The sequence below is a fragment of the Elgaria multicarinata genome, chromosome 1 (assembly GCF_023053635.1).
Source record: "Elgaria multicarinata webbii isolate HBS135686 ecotype San Diego chromosome 1, rElgMul1.1.pri, whole genome shotgun sequence".
Lineage (NCBI taxonomy): Eukaryota > Metazoa > Chordata > Lepidosauria > Squamata > Anguidae > Elgaria > Elgaria multicarinata.
In genome coordinates this window covers 7668316-7692851 of record NC_086171.1, presented here as the reverse complement: position 1 = coordinate 7692851, position 24536 = coordinate 7668316, and the positions used below count along the sequence as shown (strand labels likewise).

At 45.1% G+C, this 24536-nt stretch overlaps 3 protein-coding genes across 5 annotated transcripts in view; all 3 read left to right on the top strand.

The window, feature by feature from the left end:
* Positions 1-18590, top strand: part of LOC134396300 (7-alpha-hydroxycholest-4-en-3-one 12-alpha-hydroxylase-like) — a 63278-nt gene extending 44688 nt beyond the window's left edge. The window contains exons 2-3 of one of the 3 annotated variants that reach the window (XM_063122760.1): positions 15158-16649; positions 18548-18590. In XM_063122760.1, coding sequence (XP_062978830.1) covers positions 15180-16649; positions 18548-18562 — 1485 coding nt within the window. In that variant the 5' untranslated portion in view covers positions 15158-15179 and the 3' untranslated portion in view covers positions 18563-18590. Of the gene's footprint in view, positions 1-13383; positions 13408-15157; positions 17082-18547 lie in introns of those variants that run through there. The other 2 variants (XM_063122753.1, XM_063122743.1) reach the window with 2 other exon arrangements.
* LOC134396320 (7-alpha-hydroxycholest-4-en-3-one 12-alpha-hydroxylase-like) overlaps positions 1-24536 on the top strand; it is a 319750-nt gene that overhangs the window by 88624 nt on the left and 206590 nt on the right. The gene's annotated exons all lie outside the window — the stretch shown is intronic.
* LOC134396325 (7-alpha-hydroxycholest-4-en-3-one 12-alpha-hydroxylase-like) overlaps positions 5493-24536 on the top strand; it is a 125213-nt gene continuing 106169 nt past the window's right edge. The window contains exon 1 of the mRNA XM_063122785.1: positions 5493-5541. The gene's annotated coding sequence lies outside the window, so the exon portion shown is untranslated. The remainder of the gene's footprint in view (positions 5542-24536) is intronic.

The following is a 24536-nucleotide window of genomic DNA, read 5'->3' as shown; positions in this document are numbered from 1 at the left end:
GCTAAGCTTTTGCGGTTATTGTTTTTGCTACCAGGCGACAGCGATCCTTTGCATACCAGGAAGTCAGTTTAAGGGGGGAAATGTAAAAAATCATTAAAGAAAATCAACGGATAATCCAATCCGATTCCAATGTGATATGCTCTCCCTAATAGGTTTTACTGTGCCAATTTTGGTGTCTTTATCTTTAAAGCTTTCGCAGATGTAAGCATTTCTTTAAAATCCTGCTCCTGCGCCCCAACGGCGGCTCAGAAGATACTCTCAAAATGGAGGGGCTAAAACCTTTATCACATCAGCGTAATACAGTGCAATCACTGCGAATTGCACGCAAAGGACTCAGAGGTTTTCCACCTTATAATCTGCTTTGATTGTGAAGTACTCCCACGCATCCTGCTTTAATTGTGCTTCAAAGTGAAAAGATTCGCCATATTCAGCCCCTGCTTTTTGAGCGTATCTTCCGAGCCGCCGCTGGGGTGCAGGAGCAGGATTTTAAAGAAATGCGTAGCAAAAACAGCCACAACCACAAAAGCGTAGCGCTACGGGGATAATCCGAGGGAAGCAGGTACGTGGGATGAAGCTTTCTTTAGATTTCCTCTCCGGCAGCAATTGTGAACTCATGGTCTCAGTCTTTTCTCATTTCTGTTGTTGGTTGGGGTAAGTATCTCTGGTTCTCCACTGTAGCCCTGGCAGGGGGCATCCTCTGAGCGTTACACTGAGGCTCAGCATTCACTTCAGAATGTCCACGGGGAACCGGGCATCCCTATAGTGCTGCACACACTTCTCTTAACACCTGCTTTTCCTCAGGGGTCCGGGTGTTGGTGTCAGTAGCAAACTGGTGTTTAGCCTTTAGCTCTTTTAACAATTCCCAAACTTTAGACAAGACTTCTGTATCGTGGTAATGGTTTACCCAAAAATTTAGCAGAGTGCGAATAGCAGCAGCAGCGTGGAGCTGGAAATGGTTTCAGCTTGGAGTTAAGAAGAAAAAAGAAGCACTCACGGTCTTTGGTCAGTAAGAAACTTTACTGACACTAAATAAATTACTTACAGAATAAATGGTCATATATACAGTCCTTTCACCAACAGTACAGCAATAACAACGTAGCAGTATCCTGACAACAACGCAGCAGTGAAGATAATATCATAGCAGTGAAGATAATATCTTAGCAGTAAGAAGCCTTACAACATGGACTTCTTAAATACACTTTTCTCCTTGGCCCAATTAACCAATAGTCTCTTCATCATGTACTTCTCGTACCGCACGTAGGCCAGGGAAGAATCTGCTTCATACTGGACTTCTCCTGGCAGAGACAATCTGGCCAAGGACAATCTGGCCAACTCTTCAGAGTCCTTTTCCTTCTGTGGGTAAAAACCTAACCCCAACATTCTGTTGGCTGCTTATCATACTTGTTCATGTCTTCCCCTAAAGAACTGAGTTCATCCCATAGGAAAAGTCTGTATAGATCTATTTTTCTTTTTGAGAGACCCTGTTCAGGAAATCTCTGCCTGTTGCTTCTAGTACTTGGTACTTGGCATGAAGACTAGGACCTTTGTTCTGCTTGGGAATAACTGAGGAATGGGGCCCAGCATTGGCATAGGTTACTGCCTGCACTGGCTCTAAGTGTGCCCTTTTGCCATGGGAGGGCTTCTTTAAGGTACCAGAAGTTCTTAGCAGTTCAGAGGCTCACAAGATGATGTGAGACAATGTATCCTAAGACAAGGCACTTGGCTCTATGGTACCTAAAGGCGTCTTTGTTTGACCATTCAGTCCAGGATACAGGGGAGTCTTGAAATGAGCTACATCACAGTTTATTTATTTATTTATTTATTTACATTTATATACCGCCCCACAGCCGAAGCTCTCTGGGCGGTTTACAACAATTAAAAATAGTAAACATTAAAAGTATACAAAAATTTAAAAAACATAAAAACAGTATAAAAACAACAATATCCATTTAAAAACAACAATTCTGGGGTCCATTAAAAACAAACTTCACGTTGTTAAATGCTGTTAAAATGCCTGGGAGAAGAGAAAAGTTCCACACTGCATTTCCATTGACTTGAATGCTCTGCACTTTTCTAGAAAGGACAGCTAGCAATTTTTTCCTACCTACATCTGCTTCTGGGAGTTCTCCTTGACCTGGTATCTGTAGGTCCTGACAAGGAAGGAGGGCTTTAAGAACCACTCTCATCCACTCTTGGCAATTGGCATTTCTCAGGTTGTTCATGTTGATGCTGTGTTCTAACACTGCAGTATCTCCTGGGGAGGCATTAATTCTTACCTTTGGGTCACCTCTACTGCATTCACAGTGGGATAGCTTTGCCAGACATTGGCTACGTATCGATGTATTGACTTGTAATGACGTATCTATGAGCAATATCATCAGGTCCTGAGAACACTTATTTAGGATCGCACACCAGTTTTTGACAAATTCAGGATTGTCACGAAACATGCCCGGTTCTTTTTGTATTCTTCGTCCCCTAGGTATACGGTGGTGCCGGCAGTATTCAATTAGTGTGGATGCATGTAATTCATTCTTAATTGTACTTTGATGTAGTCTGTGTAGTTTGTTCCAAGAGCTTTGGTCAGTTGTAGGAGAATGTTCAAAAATAGAAGGTCTTGCCAAGAGTTGGTCCAGGTGTGCTTTTGTAAAGCTAAGAGTGTTGTCCCATGCCATTCCCCCAAAAATGGGTGTGACTATGCAGCGGAAAATAGCACCATGTAACGAAAGCGCTGAAAAGAGGCAAGCTCTGGTGCTTCAGAAATCATAGAAAAGTTGTTGTATTGGTTAATATCGAAACGTGTTCTGCTCAAAGTTTCGGACTGATTGTCCTTCGTCAGGAGCTGGAAACAGTTGCTGTGCTAGCAGGAGCTACTGTAACACAACGGTTTTCTAATCTGCAGTTATGCTACCTACATCTGCTTCTGGGAGTTCTCCCTGACCTTGTATCTCTAGGTCCCGACAAGGAAGGAAGGCTTAAAGAACCACGCTCATCCACTCTTGGCAATTGGCATTTCTCAGGTTGTTCATGTTGATGCTGTGTTCTAACACTGCAGCATCTCCTGGGGAGGCACTAATTCTTTCCAATTGGGTCACATCTACTGCATCCACAGTGGGATAGCTTTGCCAGACATTGGCTAGCCATGCCACAACTGTGTCTCCATTGATGGGGCCCAACTGGTCAGCGATGGCTTTGGCCTTACTAGGAGTCCATCCACTGGATTCTGTGATGGTTTCTCTAGAGGACCTGCCAGTGGCAGAGGTTTTCTCTACAACCTTGATTGTGACTGGGGCCATGGGCTGAAGATCCTGCCAGTCTGAGTTAACCAGACTTTCTGGCCAGGTTACCAAGGCTGCTACACTCTCTGTTTGGGCTGGAGAGAAAAGTTCATAAACTTCCAGCCCTTCAATTTGCAGAGCGGCAATTACACCTTGGTGCACTTTTAGCTTGGCTTTTAACACTTGGATGTGTTTCTCACAGTGCTCATGACTAATGCTTGCTTTGACTTGCCGGTTTTGATCTGCTAGGAAGCGGGCGGCGGCTTGCAATTTGTCAAGTTGGGCTGGGAGTTTGCTGGTCTTAAACTGGGCTTGCTCTGCTGCTGCCTTACATTGATCCCTATCTACTTGGGCCTCTTTGATGAGGGCGGTTATTTTAACATGTTCAGCTACATGTTCAGCCCATGCCTTGGGGAAGGGGGGCATGAGGCCATGCTGCTGAAACCACTAGGTGCCTTACCACTAGGGATGTGCTCCGCTTCTCCTCAGACCGGAGAAGCAGGAGCGGATTGGGGGGCTTCGCCTCCACTTAAGAGGATCGGGGGAGCCGCAGAGCGTTGCGGAGCGGATCGAGGTGAAGGCGGATCCTTCGCCTCGATCTGGAGCTCCGCAAAAAAGATAAAGGGGGGTTACTTGGCCCTGCCGCTGTCGCTGCTGCCTGTGCGGCGACGGTGGCAGAACCAGGTAAGGGGGCAAGGGGGTCTTATCGGCATCCATCCGCGGTCCCGCGGCTGCTTTAACGGTAAGGGATGAGGTAAGGGAGAGGAGGGAGGGGGGGGTACCTGGCCCTGCTGCCGCCACTGCCCGTGCAGCGACGGTGGCAGAGCCAGGTAAGGGGGCAAGTGGGTCTTACCTGCATCCGTCCGCGGTCCCACGGCTGCTACAAGGGAGCCCGAGGACTCAAACAGGAAGACTAGGCCGCAACTGTCCAAACATTTCAACACTTCCACCACGGAGTTGTTGTCACGCTCCAGCTCCTCCATGTATTTTTGGAACATGCTCAAGAGTGCATGCATGTGCCAGAGGTAGATCTCGCTGAAGCTGTCTTCAAAGAACTTCTGGAGCGTAGGAGGTGGATCATCTTGAGAAAGAAAGAAGGACTTCAAGGCTGGAAACATCTGTAGTAGCCTTGTGATTGTAGGGAATAAGGATAGCCACCGTGTCCTGCTGTGGGAAAGCATCTGTCTATAATCAATTTCCACAAAATTGCAATACTCCTTCAGACTCTCTGATCTCACTGTGTAAATGCTGAAGTATTGGTATATTTTAAAAATAATATTCTCCACATCCACATCTAGTTTCTGTGCCCCGTGATGTTCACAATTGTTCAAAATGTGTGCTGGGCAACCCACACCAATCAAAGTGGTCTTCTGCAGCAGCCTTTTCAAGTTTGCAAAGACGTTATTCCCTTGCTCAGCCTGCCGTACTCCACCAAACATGGTATTGCAGTTGTCACCTGTGAAGGCAATGCACTTCTCCAACAAGCCGTTCTTCTCCAGAGTGCCCTTCACATAGTTTGCAATTGTATCTGCTGTCTCATTTGGTGTGTTGCTCAGTTCGATGAGCTTGGACTGCAACCCACCATTCTTCCAGTCAAAATACTGAACTAGAACTGGAAACATTTTCACCGCACCATGGTTGCTTCCATCCGTTGAGACTCCACAGTATGGAATGTTGTAGTCGACAGTTTTTTATTGTATTCAGAATCTCTTTTGACACCCCTTCAAATTAGTGCATGGAAGTGAGACTCCTTGCATGGAATAGAATGTACTTCTGAGTAGACCTGGCTTGGATTGAATTGAAAAACAAGCAGCAGCAATGATCAAATGAAGAATAAAAGAACACACATACACATACTCAGAGGAAGTGAGTTGTTATTTGTAGGATTATCGTGCTGAAACGGAGAGGAAACTCTTCCCCTTGCCAAGGTTCCAGTCAGCTTTGAAAGGAGGAGCAAGACACCACTGAGCATACTTGTATTATGAACTAAAATGGCCACCTTATACGTTATAATATTTCATTCTGGCACATGTACATGTCAAGAAGATTGGTGAAACATTCTTTATACAATGAAAATTACCCATTTATAATGGGAGAATGCTTTTTTATTGTACGACCTTAACTAGAGTGGCACTCCCATGCCTCTTTAAATAGATATGATCTCTCTACAGAAGAAGGAGGCAGACTTCCAAAAGAACATTGCACTCTGTTCTTATTGTGAAGAGGGAGCTTAAACTTCACTCTTCTGAAAGCAAACCCGTGTGACGTAAGTTTTTCTTCCACATCTTCACTTTCTCTTTATATTCTTATGGATAAATTCCTGGAGGAGAAGTCTAGCCTGATGGCTCTGTGCTACCTCTGGGATCAGGAGCAGTAAGCCTGTATATACCAATGGCCAGGGAGCATGGGCTGGAGGGTGCTGTTGCGCAGTGTCCTGCTTGTGGGTCCCTGGTCCACAGCTGGTTGGCCCCTGTGAGAACAGAGTGCTGGACTAGATGGACCCTCGGTCCGATCCAGCATGGCACTTCTTACGTTCTTATGCTTAGTTCTGTTTGGGCCATTTCTCCCCACCCTACCCTACACGCACATGAAATCTATTGCTCAACAATTCCATGGGGTTCTATCCTTCAAGGCAGCCTAAAAATAATTTAAAATAATACAGTTGTCATGTAAAATGTTCTTGAGTCTTGAATCTAATCTGCTTCTGAAATAATCATGCTATACTGTACTGTGTCGTGGCAGTCTTGCCTAGTGAGCTGGTCTGCCAGCTGAACAAGAAGTCTCTTCAATATAATTGTTCTTCTCTTAGATTAATTTATTTATTGCATTTCTATACTGCCCAATAGCCAAAGCTCCCTGGGCGGTTTACAAAGATGTAAATAAGTAAGTGATGAAAATCACAGTAAACCTGAAACAAACCAAGTATGTGCATACTGATTTCCTGGTCAGATTTCAGTTGTGTGAATGTATGTTTTGGGTGAATCTCGTGGATGGAATCCAGCATCCAGAGCATTGATTGGGCACCTCTTCACATATTGGTTTATGGGTTATACAACCAACGGAGCAGCAACAAAAGTGTCATGTATTGCAGATTCAACTCCCAATCGTGATGATAATTGATCACCTATGTGAAGCATCCTCCTCCTAAACCTTCTCCTCACCTCTCATTCTCTCTTACTGTCAACGATGTCACGCTCTCTCCGGTCAAGGAAGCTCCTAGTCTTGGCTTTATATTTGATTCCTCGCTCTCCTTTATTCCTCATATCGAGGCAGTAGCTAAATCTTGTCGTTTCTTCCTATATAATATTGCCAGGATTCAACCATTTTTGTCTGTCTCTTCTGCCAAGACTCTCGTTCACGCACTGGTTATCTCTCGGTTGGACTACTGCAACCTCCTTCTCTCTGGCCTCCCCTCGTCTCACATCAGTCCGCTGGTCTCTGTCCACCACTCTGCCACTAAGATCATCTTCCTGGCCCGCCGCTCTGACCATGTCACTCCGCTTCTGAAATCTCTTCATTGGCTTCCAATTCACTCCAGAATCCAATATAAACTTCTCCTGTTGACCTTCAAAGCTTTTCACGGTCTAGCTCCTGCCTATCTCTCCTCTCTCATCTCACACTATCGCCCCGCTCGTGCTCTCCGCTCCTCTGATGCCATGCTTCTCGCCTGCCCAAGGACCTCCACTTCCCTTACTCGGCTTCGTCCTTTTTCTTCTGCTGCCCCTCATGCCTGGAACGCTCTTCCAGAACACTTGAGAACTACCAACTCAATCACAGCTTTTAAAACTCAGTTAAAAACTTTTCTTTTCCCTATAGCTTTTAAACATTGAGTTTGTTCTGACTCTATACTGTTAGCTTCACCCTACCCGGTGCCTGTTTACACTTCCCTGTGCCTGTTTGCATTCTCTTTCCCTCCTTATTGTTTACTACAACTTTATTAGATTGTAAGCCTATGCGGCAGGGTCTTGCTATTTACTGTGTATAATCTGTACAGCACCATGTACATTGATGGTGCTATATAAATAAATAAATAATAATAATAATAATAATAATAATAATAATAACAACTATGGTGCTGATTCTCTAATGGTGTATTTTAGCTGAATGGAAATATTAGCTCAGTGTTGAACTCTTCTTTATTTTTACTGTTTCAGTGAGCAAGGATGGTGTAATGCTTTAAATCTGGACTCCAGTATACATTTAGTGGCCTCTGCTATTGGTTGACTGGCAGACTACAGGAGTAACCTTAGCCTGCATGCATAAGGCCTGTCAACAGCATTGTTGTCACATCGGGTGTCAGTGGCAGCTTGTCTGATGCTGGCTTGCTTTACGCCTTGATGTCTCCACCCATTAGATATGGTCAGCTCTACTTTTGGATGTGTGTGCATGCATGTTTATTTGTCATTAGAGGTGCTTCTTTCATTGGTAGAAGTTGAGAATTGGATATGTTAGGGCGTATCTACATCAGCAGGTGTGTGCTTCTTGGTGGGATGCCACATTAACATTGGGTACAGTGTATTGATGTCTGAATGGGGTGCATGGAGTATTTGAATGAATGGATGTGTGCATGCGTGTTTTTTTGGAGTTGGTGATCTGAGTGTGTGTGTGGGTACGCGTGTGTGTATTGATGTCTGAATGGGGTGCATGGGGTATTTGAATGAATGGAAGTGTGCATGAGTGTTTTTTTGGGGTCGGTGATCTGAGTGTGTGGGTGGGTACGCGTGTGTGTATTGATGTCTGAATGGGGTGCATGGAGTATTTGAATGAATGGATGTGTGCATGCGTGTTTTTTTGGAGTCGGTGATCTGAGTGTGTGGGTGGGTACGCGTGTGTGTATTGATGTCAGAATGGGGTGCATGGAGTATTTGAATGAATGGATGTGTGCATGCGTGTTTTTTTGGAGTCGGTGATCTGAGTGTGTGGGTGGGTACGCGTGTGTGTATTGATGTCTGAATGGGGTGCATAGGGTATTTGAATGAATGGAAGTGTGCATGAGTGTGTTTTTGGAGTCGGTGATCTGAGTGTGTGTGTGTGAGTGCACGTGTGGGGGTGCTGGCAGTGTGTGTATTGATGTCTGAATGGGGTGCATGGGGTGTTTGAATGCATGTGCATGTTTGCAGTGTGTGATGGGAGAGGGCTGTAGTTTTCTGTGTGTGAGTTGGGGGGATGAGCTGGAGGTGATATTCCTATTAAATAATGCATTTTGACTCATAGACCTTCCTCTCCAATTTGTTTGCTATAATTGGCATGACGTATATTTTGTAACGATGGCTGTTAATTGTTCATCCTTCTTTAAAATCTTTTAAAAAAAATTACAGGGTAACCATTACTATTATTATCATCATCATCTATCTCTCTTTTCTTGCTCGTGGTGGTTTTTCTAGATGAGCATGATGGGCTTCGCCAAGTCATGCTGTCTTTTACTGATTCAGAAATTTCCTGACTATTGAACATGTTTCAAGTAAGATTGCTTTCTGGATGTTGGTGTGCATGTAGGTTTTCTCTAAAAATAATAATAATGAAGTGATGCTGGTGAGTGATGTGATTAATGGAATAATTGTAATTTTTTCCTCTTGCCAAAGTTCTTTAATTTCCATAGCCAGTGGTGTATATTTTCCTCTCTTTTCCTCTTCCCTTTCTGCAACATTTTTGTCATTAGGTATTGCTATGTCAATGAGGTAGGCGTGTTTTTCTTGGTTGTTTTTGACTGTTATGTCTGGTTGAAGCTGAAACAAGCCAAGAGATGCTAGCCTTTAGTCCATTTTGTTCCATGGCTAATGTTTGCAGGGTAATAGTAGTTTATACTATTTCTGAATGCTTCGTTGCTTGTTCGTTGTACTAGATTTTTCTGTACTTGTCAACTACTTCATTTGTCCAGTGGTAGCAGTATGCTGAATGTGTGATAATAGAAATGAGAAAGGTGATGGGGAAAGAGTTTTAAATGTTAGGAAAGGTTAGACTATGGTCATCCAGTGAAGGACTTGCAGTCAGAAAAGATATTTGAAGGAAGAGGAGACTGTATCACACAGAGTATAGCAAAAGCTTCAAAGTACAGCAAAAGCTACAAAAGTAGAAATGAGTGAAGTTAATTTCAGATATGTTGAATGTTTCACTGGTTCTTTATTCCAGTGGTTTTAGCATTAAGATGTTATGTAGAACAGGTTTGTTTTAATTGTGTGATATGAAATCAGACCTGTGACCAAGGCCATGTTTGGGTGGGCACGCCCCCTTGGAGGCTGGGCATGTTGGTGGGCACGCCCCCTTGGGGTGGCCATGTTGTCCTTTTTGGTTTCCAAAATATGGTCACCCTATCTCATGCCACTCATAGACTTCACCATCGCTGTAGGTGTAGGCTGTTCTCCAACGTGAATGGGAGGTAGACTCCCGCAGTCCACTGGCTCTCATTTGGAGGGTGCTGAGTGTTAATTTTTACTTTCTCTGGGCAGAAGACACATGGGACGTCGACTGTGCAACATAGGCCTTGTTGCGGTTTTAGAAGTTGGGTTTGAGGCTTCCTTCCAGGAGCAACGTAAAATGTGTCCCCTCAACTGTCCTTGGATTTTGCTTCACCAAGGTCAATTGCACAGAGTCAGGTCCTTGGGCTGCTCCTATGTAGACTCCTGGCTTCGAGAAGCTACCTCACACTTCAACTTGTGCCACTCATTCACTTCACCAGCGCTTTGGAATTGGGCTGTTGTTCTCCAACAGGAACGGGAAGTGTACTCCCCCAGAGATCTATGGCTTACCTGTGCAATGTACCAGCCCCTTAATGCCCATCAGCCTGCCTGCCTGCCTGCATGTGCCCACCTGTGCTTGCCTGTGGCCGCCTCTCGGCCTGCCTGCCTCCTCTGCCTGGGTGCCATCATTGTGGAGTAGCTGGATCTACTGGAAATTACACCCCCAGAGATCTATGGCTTACCTGTGCAATGTACCACCCCCTTAATGCCCGCCAGCCTTCCTTCCTGTGCCCACCTGTGCCCGCCTCTCTGCCTGCCTCCTCTGCCTGGGTGCCATCATTGTGGGGCGTCAGGATCTGCTGGGACTGACTTCCCCAGAGGTCTATGGCTTAGTCATCATACATTGTGTAGCACCTCTCTGGCTGCCTCTCTGCCCTCCTGGTGCCTGGGAGATGTAGATGTGATGTGTGGGTCAACCCCACAAGCCTATGGCATGCTTGCTCCCAGCGCTTCTGGGGCATAGCCGCCTGCTGCCTCTCCTCCTCTGTGCCCACCTCAGAGGGCCGGTTTGTGCGTGTCTTGCTTTGACTCAGGGCATTTTTGTGAACCGCCCAGAGAGCTTTGTCTATTGGGTGGTATAAAAATGTAATAAATAAATGAATAAAAAAATACATAGTCCTTCCTCGTGATGAAAAGGCAGCTGCATTGCTGCTGCGCTCACCCTGTTTAAGATTTCTTGAAACACCATGTGTCCATTTTTGAACTGTTTAACCTGAGATGAAGATTCTTATTTAGATATATCTTTAAAAATACCCCGAAATCAGGGCATGCTTGGATTTCCTTCAAAATGGGCATGAATAAGGATCAATGTGGAAGCTCTGACGGTGCCCAGTTAGAGGTCTGTATCTGGAAAAATGACAGAGATAACTGCATTTCTGAAAATGGGTTTTTTTTTTTTTTTTTTAAAAAAAACAACAACCCAAAATTCAGGGCATGCTCGGATTTCCTTCAAAGTGGGCATAAATCTGCATACTTTTAGAAGCTCTTGTGGTGCCCATTTTGATGTTTCTAACTTGAAAACTAAAAAAGTTGTAGGCGTTTAACATGTTCAATACAATGCAATGGGGGGGGGGGACACGGAGCACTGATCCGGATCCGGAGCACCGCCTTCTCTTCTACAGGCTAAACATGCCCAATTGTTTCAGTCTTTCTTCATAGTTAGGGTGACCATATGAAAAGTAGGACAGGGCTTTAACAGTTGCATAGAAAACGGAATTTCAGTCATTTGTATATATTAGGGGTGTGCACGGACCCCCCGCTCCGCTTCACTTGCAGATCCGCCATTTTCCGGATCGGGCCGCTCCGCCCCCGCTCCGCCCACTTCCGCTCCGCTCCGCCCGGAGCTCCGGATCCGGATCCGGAGCTCCGTTTCCCCCCCCATAGGCTTGCATTGAAAGCTAAAAAATTATACAACTTTTTTTCTGTTCAAGTTAGAAACCTCATGTTTGGCACCATGACACCTCATGGGGATATACACACGCACGCCAAGTTTCAAAGCAATCCCATCATCCCCTGATTTTTGGCGAATTTTTGAAAATTGGGCACCCCACACACAACATCCCTGCGAGGTGGGCAGGGGAGGAGGGAGGGAAGGCAGGCAGGCATGCAGCTGGCATTTCTGGGGGCATAAGGAAGTGAGCCAAGGATAAGCCAGTAATGCATATAAAATGGAATAAATCAATCAATAAACAAAGGAGGGGTGGAATTAAAAGAAGCAGTGTTGCTCAATAAACAGCAAGAAGAATTTTTTTAAAAAGGCTATATCTGTCTTTTACCAGCAATAGGGGGACGTGCCCGGGGGAGGGGGAAGTAGCTGCCAGTTCAAGACAGCCACCGACAGCTCTGAGAAGAAGTAAAACGCTCACTTCAACTCATAACAGGCATTGCTCCACCACTGAAAAGTGAGCATTCACTTCAACTCATGATAGGCATTGCTCCACCGTTTTACTCTCTTTGGAAGGCTCTAATGGCCTTCCAGTGCAGGAGAGAGTGGGGGCACGTCCACGATGAGATGCCCTAGGGGAGCTCATCCCCTTGCACCACATCGATTCAGTTGTTCACCAAGGTTAGGGTGGGGAGCAGTGCTGTGTTTCTATCTCTTATTCTTGGCTTAGTATATGATTTCAGGTTGTGTTTGTGCATTAGGTGGGGCTACTGTGTTAAAAAACACGGGGAAAAGCCCGTTCAGATGAAGAAAGAGAAGTTTCCCAGAATCCCAAGTTACCTGTTTTGCCTATGCCCTCCTCCAACTTTGGGATCATCATGACCGGGAGCTGACTCTGCCCCTCAGCCCTTTGAAAAAGGTATTTTTCCCGCCGATTTTTTAAAAACTTCTAGCCCGCGACCCGTACGATGCAGAAAGTTGAGAGTGGTCTCAAAATGACCCCCATCCAAGACTCTCTGTGCACAAGAATTTTCAGAATGATAGCTTAAACCCCCCCCAGTTATCCCCGATTCTTTCCCTCAATGCAATCCTATGGGCGAAAAGCCGAAAACGCAGTTTGAGCCGCGCGGTTGACCCGATTTTCACAAAATTATAGCCCGCGACCCAGACAACGCAGAGAGGTGAGAGTGGTCTCAAAATGACCCCCATCCACGACTCTCTGTGCACAAGAATTTTCAGAACGATAGCTTAACCCCCCCCCCAGTTATCCCCGATTCTTTCCCTCAATGCAATCCTATGGGCGAAAAGCCGAAAACGCAGTTTGATCCGCGCGGTTGACCCGATTTTCACAAAAATATAGCCCGCGACCCAGACAACGCAGAGAGGTGAGAGTGGTCTCAAAATGACCCCCATCCACGACTCTCTGTGCACAAGAATTTTCAGAATGATAGCTTCAAAAACAACGTAGTTATGTGCGATTATTTGCCGCAATGCAATCCTATGGCGAAATGTTTTCAAGATGGCGACCGGAGCGCTCTGCCTGAACTCGGAGCTCCGAAAAATGGGCGCTTCTCTTCGCCTTGCTTCTAGGGGGTCCGCGGTCCGCTCCTACTCCGCCTCTGGGTAAGGCGGAGCAGGCCAATCCGCTACTGCTTCTACGCTCCTAATCGGAGCGGAGCACATCCCTAGTATATATGGAGAACCGGGTGAAATTCCCTATTCATCACCACAGTTAAAACTGCAGAAGCTATATAGAGTGACCAGATTTAAAAGAGGGCAGGGCACCTGCAGCTTTAACTGGTGTGATAAAGAGAATTTTCACCAGATTCTCCATATGTACAGATGACATCTGCTGAAATTCCATTTTCTATGCAACTGTTAAAGCCCTGTCCTCCTTTTCATATGGTCATTTGGTTTCTATTTCATAGATAAAGAACTTGGCATTTATCCTTATTCAATTTCTTTCTGTTGTTTTCAGCCCAGCACTCCAGCCTACCAAGAACACTTTGAAGTTTGTTTCTGTCTTCCATTGTATTAGCTATCCCACCCAATTTTGTGTCATCTGCAAATTTGATGAGCGTTTCCTGCACCTCCTTGTCAAACTCATTAATAAAAATGTTGAAGAGCACTGGGCCCAGGACTGAGCCCTGCTCTACCCTGCTCGTTACCTCCCCCCAGTTTGAGAACGTACCGTTGATTAGCACTCTTTGAGTCCGATTCTGTAGTCAACTGTGAATCCCTCTAATAATTGCTCCATCTGGCCCACTTTTAGCTAGTTTGTTAATTAGAATATCATGGGGCACTTTGTCAAAAGCTTTGCTGAAGTCAAGATATATGACGTCTATAACATTCCCATCCATGAGTACCTGGAGAATACTTTCTATTTATTTATTTATTTATTTATTTATTTATTTATTACATTTCTATACCACCCAATAGCCGGAGCTCTCTGGGCGGTTCACAAAAATTAAAACCATTCAAAGTATAAAACAACAGTATAAAACCATAATATAAAATACAATATAAAAGCTCAACCAGATAAAAAAAGCAGCAATGCAAAATTACACATTTAAAACCATGTTATTTAAAATTTATAGATAGTTAAAATCTTGGGAGAATAAAAAGGTCTTCACCTAGCGTCTTAAAGCATATAATGTAGGTGCCAAGCGAACCTCCTTAGGGAGCTCATTCCACAGCCGCGGTGCCACAGCAGAGAAGGCCCTACTCCTGGTAGCCACCTGCGTCACTTCCTTTGGCAGGGGCTCACGGAGAAGGACCCCTGAAGATGACCTTAGGGTCCGGGCAGGTACATATGGGAGGAGGCGTTCCTTCAAATAACCTGGCCCCAAGCCGTTTAGGGCTTTAAATGTTAATACCAGACTTTGAATCGGGCCCGGACCTGGACTGGCAGCCAATGAAGCTGGAAAAGGACTGGCGTAATGTGGTCTCGTCGACCAGTCCCTGTTAGTAAGCGTGCTGCCCTGTTTTGCACCAGTTGAAGTTTCCGGACCGTTTTCAAAGGCAGCCCCACGTATAACGCATTGCTGTAATCCAAATGAGAGGTTATCAGAGCATGGATAACTGTAGCTGAGCTATCTCTGTCCAGATAAGGGCGCAGCTGGTATATCAGCCTGAGCTGATAAAAGGTGCTCTTTGCCACTGAGTTCACCTGTTTCTATCCATAGTTTCTATTTCCTTTTTGTTTCTGCCTTTCCAATTGTATTGGAACGGCATGTGCTTTGTCCAGCAAAATGCAGCAGCTGCATTGCTGACTGGAACATCTCATAGAGACCATATCACACCCATCTTAAAGGAGTTGCACTGGTTGCCAATAAGTTTCCAGTCCAAATTCAAGATGCTGGTATGATGTTTAAAGCTGTAAACTGCTTGAGTCTTTGAAACTTGAGGGAGAACCTCTCTCTATATCTGCCTGCCCTAGACCAGAGATCTGCCAGAGGAGCCTTTCTCCATGCCCCAAAAATGCAAGATATATGCTATGTTGGGACATAGGAGAGGACTTTCTCTGTTGTGGCACCCCGTCTGTGGAATGCCCTCCCTCTGGAGGCCTGACTGGCACTGGTTTCATTTCTGTGCCAGGTTAAGACATGGCTTTTTGACAGGGCCTTTGTTGGCTAAATCCACCAGCCTGCACACTGTCATATTTTAATTAGATTTTATTGTTTTAAAATGTCATATGAGTTTAAACATGTTGAAACATCATTGATTCATATAAACCTGTGGATCCATTTATTCTTTTGCAGTTTTTCATCCACCACACCAGCAATGACTCTCTGGGAGACTGTGCTTTGCACTTTCTTAGCGTGCCTCTTGGCAACCCTACTTGGCGGTCTCCATAAAATAGGAGCATTTCGCAAGAGGAAACCCAAGGAACCTCCATTGGACAAAGGCTTCCTTCCATGGCTCGGACACGGGCTAAGTTTCATTCAGAGCCCTGAAGAGTTTTTGGAAAGGATGCGGAAGAAACATGGGGATATTTTCACAGTTTTGCTCAGAGGCAGTTACATGCATTTTTTGATTGATCCTTCTACTTATGAATCCTTAATGAATGTATCAAAACAAATGCTGGGTTCTAATAAATTTACATCAATGGTGGCATGTAATGTTTTTGGCCTCCACTCCACAGAATCTCAGCTACATCGTTTTAAAAAAATCAGTGATAAGTATCTCGGAGGGAAGTATCTACCTGTCCTGAACCAGGAGATGATGGAGAAGTTGAAGTCCGTGATGCTTCTCAGCCAGGATTCAGGTGAGGGGAAAAGATCTTGGCGGCAGGAGGGAGTCCTCCACTTTATCTACAAAACTGTCTTCCAAGCCTCTTTTCTGACTTTGTTTGGCAATGAGCCACACAAAGATGTAGACAGCAAAGAAAATGCTAAGGAGAATGAATTAACCCAAGGTGGAAACTTGTTGGAAAATTTTCAGAAATTTGACCATTTCTTTCCCCATATGGTCACTGGCACACTAGACCCTCTGAGAAAGAAGGAGACAGAGAGATTGAAGAAGTACTTCTGGGACATTCTCTCAGTCGAAAAGTTATACCAAAGGGTGGGCATCAGCAATTGGGTAGCTGAGCTAAATCAGCAGTTATCTGAGCCTGGGATTACTGAAAAGACGCGGACTCAATTTCAGCTGATGCTTCTCTGGGTCTCTCAAACTAACATTGTCCATGCTACCTTCTGGATTCTTCTGTATCTCCTGAAATATCCAGAAGCAATGAAGGCAGTGAGGGAAGAAGTGGAGAGAGTTCTAAGAGAGACCGGTCAGGAGGTCGAGGCAAGCGGCCCCTTCATCAACGTGTCCTTGGATATGATCAAAACTCCTCTTCTGGACAGTGCAATAGAGGAAACTCTGCGCTTGAAAGGGTCTACTTTTATCTTCAGAACTGTGATGCAGGAAATGGATATTAAGATGGCCGATGGCAAAGAATATACTTTCCGGAGAGGTGATGATCTAGTGTTGCTGCCTTTTCTTGCACTGCAAACAGATCCAGAAATCCACCCTGACCCTCACACATTCAAATATGACAGGTTTGTGACCCCAGATGGGATAAAAAAGGAGTTCTACAAGAATGGGAATAAGCTAAAGTATCACAGTATGCCTTTTGGTGGTGGAACTGGACTGTGCCCTGGGCGATTTTTTGCTGTTTATGAAATGAAGATGTTTGTCTTCTTGATGCTGGCCTACTTCGACATGGAACTGGTTAATGCAGAAGCAGAAATGCCTACGATAGATGTAAGAAGCTTTGGGTTTGGAACTATAAAACCATCTCATGATATTCACTTCAAATACCGATTGAGAGTCTAAGGGGAAAGTCATTTAGGCTCAAATATGCAAAGGATTGCCCTATCAAACCTAGCTTTTATTAACAAAGATATGATTTCGCAGTTAAACTCAGGGTAATTCTTTTTTTCCTAATAAAAATATTATTCTATAAATACAGAGTCTTTGGGCCTGTCTAGACCTAGGGAGGGGAGGGGGAGGTTTCCATGATATGATGATCGCAAGATGCTCCCCCTCAGTCTACACGTGGCACATGACATCCCGGGAGGAAGAAGACATGGCATCAGCCATTTTTTTTTGTTTTTTTATCGAAAATGAGTGTACGAACGCTCCATTGAAAATGCTAGTTGTTGGTGTTTGTTTTTTTAAAAAATAATCTTGCTCCCCCCGCCACCCTTATGGGCCTGGAGCACCTGAAGAGCTCTGTGTCTGGTTCATAGCACCTCACATTTACTCGCGAGGAGCCGTGAAGAAACCGAGACAGCTGCCCATACCTCCTGTGGTCTCAGGACAATCCCAAAACCAAGGGAAAAGTTGGGATTAAAGCCGTAAAGGGAGGGGTCATCCCTCCCTGCCTTCGATCCCCTCTGCATCTTGTGGACACACAGGGATGATCCCATGGCGATCACCGGGATATCACCTGATCTAGACATGCCCTTGATCATAATGCATCCTGAGGGCAAAGGGATTCAAACCTGGCTTTCATAGTTATTTTGGTTGGCAGTTATTTACTTTCCGAAGTTCTGAGTGGAAGACATTTTGTAAAATATTAGCTCATATTCAAAGGTGTCTCTTTTATGTGTGGGGTTACGAAAAATAAAATAAACGCTGAGGTCCAAAAGAGGGACCATGTTATTTTGCAATTCGGAGAGGAGAACAGTTTCCTGTACCTCTTGGCTCACCTGCTTATGGGCTCCATCACACCAGCGATTTCTTGCATGCTCCCTGTGAAGGACGGCCCCAAAGGGCTGCGGTCCTGTTCAGTTAGTTCTGCTCAGTCTGGCTGCGGCCTCTGGGCCAGGAGGAGGGAGTTTCAGGGAACAGCTCATGGCATGGGTAATTGGCTGTGCCAAGCAGGGCCAGTGCTACCATTAGGCCAACTAGGCGGCAGCCTAGGGCGGAGACTTGAGAGGGGTGCCGCACAAGCAGTGTAGGGTGGCGGGGAAATATGGGAAACGGAGGCGTGCGCCCCTGACCCGGCAGTCTTTGGCCTTGTTGTCCCCGGGCCACTGGAAATAGGAAATTCCGGCTAGTCACGCTGGCCAGGCCACCTCATCCCCGAGCCAAGATCTCGCTGGCAATGCAAGAGCGTGCAAAAAGGCCCCATCTGGAGGCTAGCCGGATGAACTGCACAGAAGCAGTTGCAGCAAGGTGCGCTGGGTGTGAAGAGCAGCAGCAGCAGCAGACAGGGCATGAGGCGAGGATGAGGAGGACAAGCAGGGGCAGCGGCGGCGGCAGCACCAGAAAGATATGGCTGGAGGGTTTTCTCTCGGGGATCTCTCGGGGATGAAACTGACCAGCCTGGTCCCTCTTGTCTGCAGCTGGTTTACTCGGGAGCAATTCTGTACTGATCGCCATGACTTCCTCCTCTAAGGTGTGCTGTTGCCCCCAGGGCTCCAGACAACACCCTGAGGGAATCTACACTTGTCTAGATGAAACGTAACAAGTTGGCAGAGATGACGTCAGCAGTCACGTGATGCTGTTGTTGTTACGTTTCTTCTGACTTTTAAAACCGTTCCACTTTCCGTTAAAATTGTTTTAATACTAACAATGTGCCCCAACCTTTCGTTGTTTTCAACGCCGTCTTTCAAAGTCATGTCTCGTGACCATGGTCTTTGCTTCCTGATTAGGACGACTTCCGGTAGGCGCCAAAAGCAGCCGTTTTCTCCTCAGTGTGAGTCCGCCATTAGTGCTAATCCGCAACTGAATGAAGTTCTACTGGGTTCTTTCCTGTTTTTCTTGTTTCTAATTTATCAGCTTTGTCTTCTGAATGTGGTGACTCATTAATTTACAAACTGTTTCCTTTATTTTTGTGCTCCTCTGACCATTCGTGCTTGAATTGATGTCGTTAAGAGCTCTCTTTTCATTAACGTAAGTTGAATAAGGGTTTGTTTGTTTTCTGAACGTCTTCTAAAATTTAGTTTCTAATCTGAGTAGTGAATTTTCTGCTTTTTCTCTTTAACCCCCCTTTTTAAAACAACAACACTAGTAGTACAAGTATGACCATCCATCAAACTCCTAAGCCCCGCCCCCTGACAGGTGCCCCTCCCCTTTTAGACCGGAAGTCCCACCTTAGACGGAAGTCCCGCCGCCGGAAGTCCCTCCTCCGGAAAGAGTGGTTACCTGACATGGATCACATGACCCCAACGGGGTCATGTGACCCCTCTAGGGTTGCGTCAGACCCCCCTCGACCAATAGGAAGGGGTTTTAGAGCCCTAATCCTTACGGGATTGGAGAAATCCCCCCTAGATTGATATCTCGATGTTGATTGGTCCAAAGGGGGTCATGTGACCCCTCTAGGGTTGCGTCAGACCCCCCTCGACCAATAGGAAGGGGTTTTAGAGCCCTAACCCTTACGGGATTGGAAAAATCCCCCCTAGATTGATATCTCGATGTTGATTGGTCCAAAGGGGGTCATGTGACCCCTCTAGGGTTGCATCAGACCCCCCTCGACCAATAGGAAGGGGTTTTAGAGCCCTAACCCTTACGGGATTGGAGAAATCCCCCCTAGATTGATATCTCGATGCTGATTGGTCCAAAGGGGTCATGTGACCCCTCACGGAAAGCGGAAGGCCGGCCTCGACCAATGGGATGGGGTTTTAGAGGGTGCATGTGGTCCTGTAAGGCCAACCCCCTCGCTCTAGACGCGTATAGAAGGGAGCCCCCCATTTTGCCTGCCCAGACACGTTTTCCTGCATAGAGAAGATGGCGAATCCAACCCCAACCAGCGGATCTTCAACAGTGCCTCCACAACCCCCCCTGAGGAATCAAAACAGAAAGAAAGGGGTGAGTCGTGCTGTCACATATCCTCCAGAAGACAGAGAAATTGCAACGCCAGTACAGAATATTATAAATAATAGTTCTGATGCCACAATGAGTGAACCCTTATCCATAGGGCCTTCTGGATTTTCTTATCCACTGGCACCCCTGCCTCTTCAGCCCCAAAAGCCGGAGCTGTTTCGGTCTTCCTCATACCCGCCAACTGGGCGTTTACCAGGATCTGTGTACCCGTCAGAGCCAAATTCTTTTCCTGAAACCTCACAATGGCTCGATTGGAGAATGCCCGGGAGTTTACCCTCATCTGTGTACCCGGCAGAGCCAAATTATTTTCCTGAAACCTCACAATGGGCTGATTGGAGAATGGATTGTACCGAGCAATGGTCTGATACAGAGTGTGATTGTGGCTGTGATTTAAAAAATGTGCGCCTAAAGGCGGAGAAGTACAATGATGAAGCTGTGGATGGCGGCGGCCTTATGAAATTGGTTCTACCGTCTGAAGAGAAAATGGAGCAGGAAGATCCTGATACATACCCGCCAATGGAAGAACCGATGGACGTTATGACGGAGAATGTGAGTATTTTTATATATGAATTTTGTTCATAGTATTAAGGCCAGATTGGTTACTAAAAACCCCTATATTTTTGTTTTTACACAGGCCCATGGTGCTTTTGAGAAAATGCAGATTGACACTTCACGAGCAGTCAACATTTCCTGCATATCATGTGTTTCCAAAAAATCTGAACAATGAAAACTAAAATAAATTTTAAAAAATGATGCCGTGGAGTCAATAAAAACATTTTGTTTTAAACTTACGTTACCATTCTTGTGTTAACCTATAATATGGCAGATCATGAAGAAATCCTAAGGGATATTTATTATAACCCCGGACACGTAGGGGGGTTGGGTGGTGTGAACTCCCTATTTCAGGAGGCCAAAAAACAGAGCAAAGACCTGAGCAGAAGAGATGTTATCAGATGGCTGTCAGATCAGGATGCTTACACCCTGCATAAACCAGCCAGGATCCATTTTAAAAGGAATAGAACAATTGTGTCTGAGGTGGATGCTCAATGGCAGGCCGATCTAGTCGATATGCAGCAATTTTCTAAATATAACAAGGGCTACAAATACATTTTAACGGTTATAGATATTCTGTCTAAATATGGTTGGGCAGAGGTTCTAAAAGACAAGACAGGTAGGCAGGTGTCCGCCGCTTTCAAAGCTATTTTCACACGAGACGGAAGAGTTCCTGGCAAAATACAGACAGATAAAGGTCGTGAGTTCCTAAACAGGGATGTGAATCAGCTATTCAAGAAACAGGGGGTACACCATTTTGTTACCAATAATGAAGTCAAAGCTGGGGTTGTGGAGAGGTTCAATAGGACTTTAAAAACAAAAATGTGGAGGTATTTCACAGCTAACAACACATACACATATATAGATGTGCTACCCCAATTCCTAAAAAGTTATAACCATAGCTTTCACAGAACTATCAAAACTAGGCCTGTTGATGTTAATAAGTCTAACTCCTTGGCTGTTTGGAGAACCGTATATGTTCACGATATAGAGAGAAAGGCAGAGTTACCACTTTTCAAAAAAGGGGATCATGTACGGGTATCTAAATGTAAGGGTGTTTTTGCTAAGGGTTATGAACAGAATTTTACCACGGAGTTATTTATAGTGGATGAAGTCATCAAAAGAGCAAAGAGACCTGTATATCTGTTAAAAGATTATGAAGGAGATGCAGTGCTGGGGACCTTCTATCCTGAAGAATTACAAAAAGTGAATGCCAGGTCAGATAGGGCATATAGGATTGAAGAAATCTTAGCCACAAAAGGCAGGGGTCGAAGAAAATGTCACCTAGTTAAATGGCTAGGTTGGCCTAGCAAGTTCAACAGCTGGGTGAACGCTTCTGATCTACGTGAACCTGTATAGAAGAAGTATGGGTGATCAAGGGTTTTACGGTACCTTGCCCAGCAACGCCTGTGCTTCAGCTTTTCCAAACAACAAGAGTTCTGCATACACTATACAACTAGCAAGAGCTCTGGATCTCCAGGGGCCCTGGGAAGTGGGGTTAGCTGAAATACAGTATCCACACACCTGGGAGACTCTAACAACCTGCGGACGATTTGACATTTCTGACAAGGAAAGTATGCATCATTTAGTTGTGTGCAATGGTTATTATGCAGACATCCCTGAGCTGATTAATGCGATGAACAAAGTTATATATGGTGGGGATAAAGTGGTCCTACAGTATGACTCTGTGACTAGAAAAGTCAGTCTAAACCCCGAAGAAAGTGTTATCTTTCAATGTGATGCAGAGTTGGCCCACATATTAGGCGCAAAGCCTGGTATGCCAGTCAAAGAATTCCCTTTTCATGCGGACATTACCCAGGGCTTTAATACCTTATACGTGTACACAGATATCGTGGAGCACCAGATAGTAGGAGACTATTATGTACCGTTACTGCGTTGCGTACCCGTGAGTGGAAAGAACAACCGCTGTGTAACCATTGGTTATGACAAACCACACTACTTGCCTGTAATCAAGGACCACATTGACACCATCACCATTGAAATAAAGAACGACCAGAACAAAAATGTAGCATTTTGTTTTGGGAAGGTGTCTGTGAAGTTGCACTTTCGCCCTCGGAGAGCCTTTGTATTTTAAAAAATGGCTATTTTGAAAAGCTATGGTGATCCAGCTGTTTATAGGAATTATTATAAGGCACAGGCTGGCTATGCATTGCCTGGTTACCACGGGGCCCCCGTGATGTATGGCGCAGGGCTTGGTGGTATTTTCAGAAGCCTTTTCCGAAAAGCTATACCCCTGTTGAGAAGAGGTATAGACATCATTAAACCCCATGCAAAAACCGCTGCCCGTAATATTGCTAAAGACATGATAGGACATGTTACACATGAGGTTTTGAACAGAGTGAACACCCCAACACCGCAAGACGGATCAGGCCTGATGTACATTAAAAGGCGGGGCCCTCTAAAAAGAAAGGCCTCACGGGTTAGATTGGTTGGACCACCCCGCCCCCTTAAAAGAAAACGACCGAGAGGAAAGAAACGTCAGAAGAGACGTGTTGTATCAAAGAGACGACGGTCTGTTACAGCTAAAAGAGATATATTTTAAAATCATCGCCATGGCTTTTATCCACTGCGGCTCTGAAGAATGCGCTAAATCTGAACTTGATCTATTCAACATTGGCCCAACACAGACCAGTATTGAGAGAAGCCTGTTTATAGAGGTACCCCCTCTCTCTGCCCTTTCAGACTCTGCACCACTGGATTTCTACATTCCAGGGAATGGGGAAGATTATATGGACTTAAATAACACTTTGCTTTATTTGTGTTGCAAAATTGTCAATCCTAACGGAACAAACCTCGCTGTAAATGAGGAGGTAGGCCTGGTGAATTATCCAATAGCATCCCTCTTTAGTCAGCTGGATGTGACACTTGGCGATCGTTTAATAAGCCAAAGCAACAATTCCTATCCCTACCGAGGGTATTTTGAAGCTGTGCTTAACTACAGCCAGGCTACCTTGGAGACACAATTCTCTACAGCCTTGTTTTTCAAAGATACCGCTGGCGAACATGAATCTGCGGATCTGGAGGGAGATAATACCGGGTTTATTAGAAGGGCAAATCTGACCATGCAAAGCAGGAAGATAGATCTGTTGGGTCATCTTCACTCCGACCTGTTTTTCCAAGAAAAGCTGCTCTTAAATGGGGTTGATGTGAAAATCAAACTTACCCGGAGCAAAGATGCCTTCTGCTTAATGTCTGACGTTGCAGATAGGCCTTTCAAACTTCAAATTGTGGCAGCCTCACTTTTTGTTAAAAAAGTCAGAGTAGCTCCAGGTGTACGTCTGGGCCATGCCGAAGCGTTGCTGACCTCTAACGCCAAATATCCTGTGGACCGTGTCAGCATGAAAGTGTTTAGCATTCCTAGAGGGAGCCGCGTAGCCAATCAGGAAAACCTGTTTTTGGGTCAATTACCTAAGCAAGTTATTATCGGTATGGTCGACAATGACTCTTATAGCGGTGATTATCATAAAAACCCATTTAATTTTCAACATTTTAATACCAATTTCGCGGCCCTTTACCTGGATGGAGAACAGATACCCACCAAACCTTTTCAACCGTGTTTTGAGGACGGAAATTGTGTCAGAGAATACATGAGCCTTGTACAGGCTGCTGGCAAACACATGAAAGACCGGGCACTTTTAATTAACCGTGAGGAGTATGCCAGAGGTTACACCCTGTTTGCATTTGATCTAACCCCCGATCAAGAGGGGGGTGACCACTATTCTTTGATTAAAACAGGAAACCTGAGGGCTGAATTTCGCTTTAGTAGAGCCCTGCCTGACACTATAAATATGATTGTTTATGGGGTTTTTGATAGCTTAATTCAGATTAATAACCTAAGGAGTGTACTTTTTGACTATATGTAACATGGATAGCATCCAGTTAGCACATGAACTCAGTTCAAACCCCCATACTAAACGGTCATTCTATGGCGTGTTTCCCTGCGACATTCTACCCAGACGGCGGTTACAACAGAGACCTGTATCATTGGTGGTGAACACACATCCTCATAAATTACCTGGAGAGCATTGGTTGGCTATCTACTTGACAGAAGGCACGGGAGGGGAATTTTTTGATTCCTACGGTCATCCCCCCAACTATGAACAATTTCCTAAAACTATTTTGTCATTTTTAAGAAAAAATGCAAGCAAGATTGTGTATCAACCAAGACAAGTTCAAGCCCCAGATTCGATGGTTTGTGGGTACCACTGTATATTTTTTCTTCAACAGCGCTCTAAGGGTTTAAAA